This window comes from Salvia miltiorrhiza, chromosome 5, assembly GCF_028751815.1.
Source record: "Salvia miltiorrhiza cultivar Shanhuang (shh) chromosome 5, IMPLAD_Smil_shh, whole genome shotgun sequence".
In the NCBI taxonomy this organism is placed as follows: Eukaryota; Viridiplantae; Streptophyta; class Magnoliopsida; order Lamiales; family Lamiaceae; genus Salvia; species Salvia miltiorrhiza.
In genome coordinates, this window is record NC_080391.1 from 15,767,126 (window position 1) to 15,771,255 (window position 4,130).

General features: G+C 34.0%; 1 protein-coding gene across 3 annotated transcripts; it reads right to left on the minus strand.

Moving 5' to 3' along the window:
- Window positions 1-632: 632 nt before the first annotated feature.
- Window positions 633-3,705, minus strand: LOC130986365 (GDT1-like protein 4). 3 transcript variants are annotated; one of them, XM_057909762.1, is made up of 13 exons: window positions 3,561-3,705; window positions 3,413-3,481; window positions 2,539-2,598; window positions 2,414-2,461; window positions 2,133-2,218; window positions 1,972-2,008; window positions 1,839-1,886; window positions 1,596-1,667; window positions 1,477-1,521; window positions 1,318-1,379; window positions 1,070-1,142; window positions 966-981; window positions 633-791 (listed from the first exon to the last, which is right to left on the minus strand). In XM_057909762.1, exons 1-13 carry the CDS (start codon window positions 3,579-3,581, stop codon window positions 751-753), a joined length of 678 nt encoding a protein of 225 aa, XP_057765745.1. In that variant the 5' UTR covers window positions 3,582-3,705; the 3' UTR covers window positions 633-750. The 3 variants fall into 3 exon arrangements, with proteins under 3 accessions (XP_057765745.1, XP_057765742.1, XP_057765743.1); XM_057909759.1 differs by having other exon boundaries at window positions 911-981; XM_057909760.1 differs by having other exon boundaries at window positions 906-981.
- Window positions 3,706-4,130: the final 425 nt, after the last annotated feature.

The following is a 4,130-nucleotide window of genomic DNA, read 5'->3' on the forward strand; positions in this document are numbered from 1 at the left end:
TTTACCCCAACTTATTTTTTTATAATCTCATATGCAACAATTTTTTTACAAATATTTTTCAACTATAATTTATTATTTCCATCATATATCATTCAAGTTTATTTTTCTTCGATTTTCTCTCTCTAAAAAAATATTTTCTCTCTCTAACAAAAAAATTATCTCTCTCTAACAAAAAAACTCTAGCTTATAAACTCAATTATCCAAACACTTATAAGCTCTTAAAAATTACAACTTATTAGCTCCAAGAGCTTATAAGCTCTTTGAAATAAGCTTAGCCAAAATAGTCGGTTTTGCAAAAACAGCTATCAAATTGAATTGCATTAAGCAGAACCAAACGGATTTTTCACTTTTTTAGTTGTATTAATTTCTTATTTTATCCATTATTAATAATATTATATATAAAAACATTATATTATTAATTCTAAAATCGCTTTTTTAGTAGGAATAATATCAATCTAACAAAGAATTGAGGTTTTGAACTTTTTTTTTGTTGACAATTAGATCGAACCGAAAATCGAATAATATTAATTGAAATCTGTTGGGTTCGATATGGTTTGGTGTTTGATTTTTTCAAAATTTTGTTCGCCCCAGCCCAGCCCCTACGGCCCTACCTAAAAAGAGAAAAATAACAAAACAAAACAAAACTATTTTAAGTCTGAGATTAAGCTCGTCACCATAACAATACTACATATAGGCACACTGCTATAGTTGATGATATAAATTGGAGTAACAGATCATAAGCCTCTAATTTCATCTATTGTTTAGGAATGTGAGGTCTTCAGTTTCAATAGCTGCAAGAGAAAAGTTTATCACAGAAAGTCAGATTAAGATGAGTAAGCTAAGTTGTCAGCAACCCAAACAGCAAAAGGATTTTTTTAAGAAATTAAAGAAAAGTAGAAATGAACCTTACAACGACTCAACCGTTGAAAGCAAGGATTGAATACCAAAAATGATGAAAAGAATACCTCCAGAGAGTGCAACCTGTAAATGGAATCTCACACAAAGTAGGTTGGTCTCCTTCCTCCAAGAAATAGCTAAGGAAATGGTAAGTAAAGGTCGAGAAGCTTACTATTTTCTCTGATATCTGAGTTGCCAGACTCTTCCCTCCGAGGACAGCAGCCGCGGTACACAAAGCTTGTCCACTGTGACAAGGGAAAGCCAGAAACTTGATTTCATATATTGCTAAGTTTTCGGTCTCACAGCAAATTAGAGTACTAGTTCATGGGTGCCATTACTTGCATCTGTAACAAAGGAAATGTCCTCTGCAGAAGGCAGATACAAATCATTAGCATTTACATGGAAAATAAATGAGCTTACAGGATTCCACCAAGAACTACACCAAGAGGATTCTCTTCAGCAGCCAAGCCTATTGTAGCAAGCTGCAAAAATTATCATACTCATTGCTAAATGAGAAAGAAGCTGAGCACTATAATTCGACTGGTGAAAATAGCCAGAAATCTAGTGATATGTGCTTGCCTGACTCTTATCCCCCCATTCCCCAAAGAAAGTTATGGTAAAGGCCTGCGTGAGAGGAAATAAGATTATTTGGTGAATAAATAGGCGTTAGTAGCTCGATGAGAGACGGTGGTTGGCACCTTCAGTGAGATCGGAGAGAAGAATTGAGTAAGGAAAGGCCGACCCTTCTTTTTTAGGTCATCATCATCATCCTGAACCGGCAAGAAAAAAATGTTACAACTTAATTGCACAAGTGCCAGAAATCCATAATTTGCAAGTCAAATTGTATGACTGCAGCAATGCACCCCTTTCATCAATCACAAAGATTTCACTAATATCAATAGATCTTTGGATGCATGCAAAAGTCTACTACTGAACCTTACCTTATAACTCTCTTTGGCTTCTGTACTGTTACATCTAAAATCAGCATTCTAGCAACAAACATAGAAAAGTTAAAATCAAGTACTTTTTTTATATCAATTCAAGGCAAGTCCCAAAACACCGACAAAGACGAACCAGTTCCTTCTCAACTACAGCCAAATCTTCAGCCTCCCTATTTTGGAAAGTGAGAGTATCAAACAAATTTACACTTACAAAGGAGTTAGCCAAAAAGAACTGTCCTCTGACAAACAGAAGGAATTTAAAGGGATCATAAAGATGGATAACAAATTCACAACACGTCGTTAAATGCATCCCACAGCGACCGCAGGCCAAAACCAAGAAACAGCATTGTTGTGATGTGATGAGTCCACTTGCGCGAAAGCTGCACATAATGATCTCACATGAAACAATGGTAAATGGAATATATTTATCAACAATAGTTGCTGATCACTGCAAACTAGACGAAAATGATTTTATCCTTGCCACTCATTATATGCATGTATGGTTACTAATGGTCTGTTATATGCAATACTCATCCCTCAAGAGGAGAGGGTAATTCGAACCACTATCAACTTACCAGATTGGGAGCAGCCCAGCCCACAACAGCTGACAGTATGGTCATTACCTAGAATTGACACACATTTGCAGTCACCTAAAAAGGCCATGGAAATCCGCAATCCAAGAAGAGAATAGAGATCTTACTATTAAAGCTCCAAGGCAACCTGACAGCACATGCCTTCTCGGATGACGCATTGCCAATATCTAGAATAGGCATATCATATTGTAAGTGAAACTCTTTTTTCCCTTTATAAGACTAAGGGTGTGTTTGCTTTGAGGTATAACAGAGGGATAAACTACATTTACCACCTTATACTTTGTTTGTTTTGATGTATAAAAAAATTCGGGCAGGTTGTATAATTTTTCGGGCAGCCCCTTATCCCTTGGAAAATGGATAATTTTATACCTAAGAGATGGTGGTATAATTTTATACCACCTTATAAGGAGGGGATAAATATATTATCCTTCAAATCAAATAAGATATTAAGATATAATAAATATGGTCCCCACTTTAAGTGATAAGTTTATACCTCATTATATTATCCCTCTATTTAGAGGGATAAAAAGCAAACACACCCTAAGAGGGAACCTATACGTTAGAACTAGAACTACAACACAAGCATATGCAAATAATAACATTAGACTCAAATAATCTCTACTTGAAAATGGACTCAAATTTGAATCCAAAAAGTTCACATAAACGAACTTCATATATCAATATGAGATAACATTAATAGTTCCACTAGGCATTGACATCCTTAGTTCTAATTGACATGCAACCAAAATAATCAATTGATCCCAGGGGAAAGAAAAAGCTTAATTATATACTGAATCAATTTATTCTAAAAGAAATACAATTATTTCAACCAGAATCAGTTCCAAATTTTTAATATATCATCTAATTATACATAAAAGTTAAAAAACGAAAGGATTACAAGAAGAAGAAGAAAAAAAGAAGTTATAACATTGTGACTTTGTGTATGCATAACATATAAACATGCATATAAGTAAAACTCACAGCAGCTGCAAAAAAGGTCTTGTCTCCAATTTCTGATAGCACCGTCATTGCCAACGACTTAGTAAAGCCCTGTCATATTAAAAAAACACACAGATGAGATGAGCAAACTGAAAATTCCATGTACAACAGATTGAGCGCCGAGTATTACTTGCACAACAGAGAGACCCATCTTTTAGAAGGTGAAAGGCAACTGAGATTTGGAGAGATCAAATTAAGAGATGTTTGTTTCTGTTGCTGCATTATATAATTAGATATACACATAGAGAGAGAATGCATATTGTATAGTGGGTGAGGTATAATAATGTGCTGATAATGGACGAATATGTACTGTTAGAGATGCTTAATTTACCCGCATCATCAATTAGTATTATAGTATGGAGAATGAAGGCGTCAAGATTCGAATTATTTTTTAGCCACGGAGATTTCTTATAAACCTATGTTTTAAAGTTTAATTAATTATTACTCTCATTATATTTTACATTCGAATAACATAGTAAAAGATTTCATAAAGATAAATTGGATAACAAATTCTCCTCTCTTTTTTTTTCATTTTTAAGAGGGAATAAAGAAAAAAGGTGCTGGCAATTATAAAGTTGTTCGATACTAGAGTAAATAATCTCGTTTTATATGGTTAGTTGCAAAATTGAGTTTTTCATAAAAACCTGCAGGTGACATATTGGTTGAGTTTTTAAATGATGGTATTTTTGTACTCGATCAA

Coding starts and splice junctions, on each gene's coding strand:
- LOC130986365 (XM_057909759.1), bottom strand. CDS start 3,581: ATGGGTCTCTCTGTTGTGCAA. Junction 1,887..1,971: donor CTGTAGTTGAGAAGGAACTG/GTTCGTCTTTGT, acceptor GTTTGTTGCTAG/AATGCTGATTTTAGATGTAA. Junction 1,380..1,476: donor AATGGGGGGATAAGAGTCAG/GCAAGCACATAT, acceptor TAATTTTTGCAG/CTTGCTACAATAGGCTTGGC.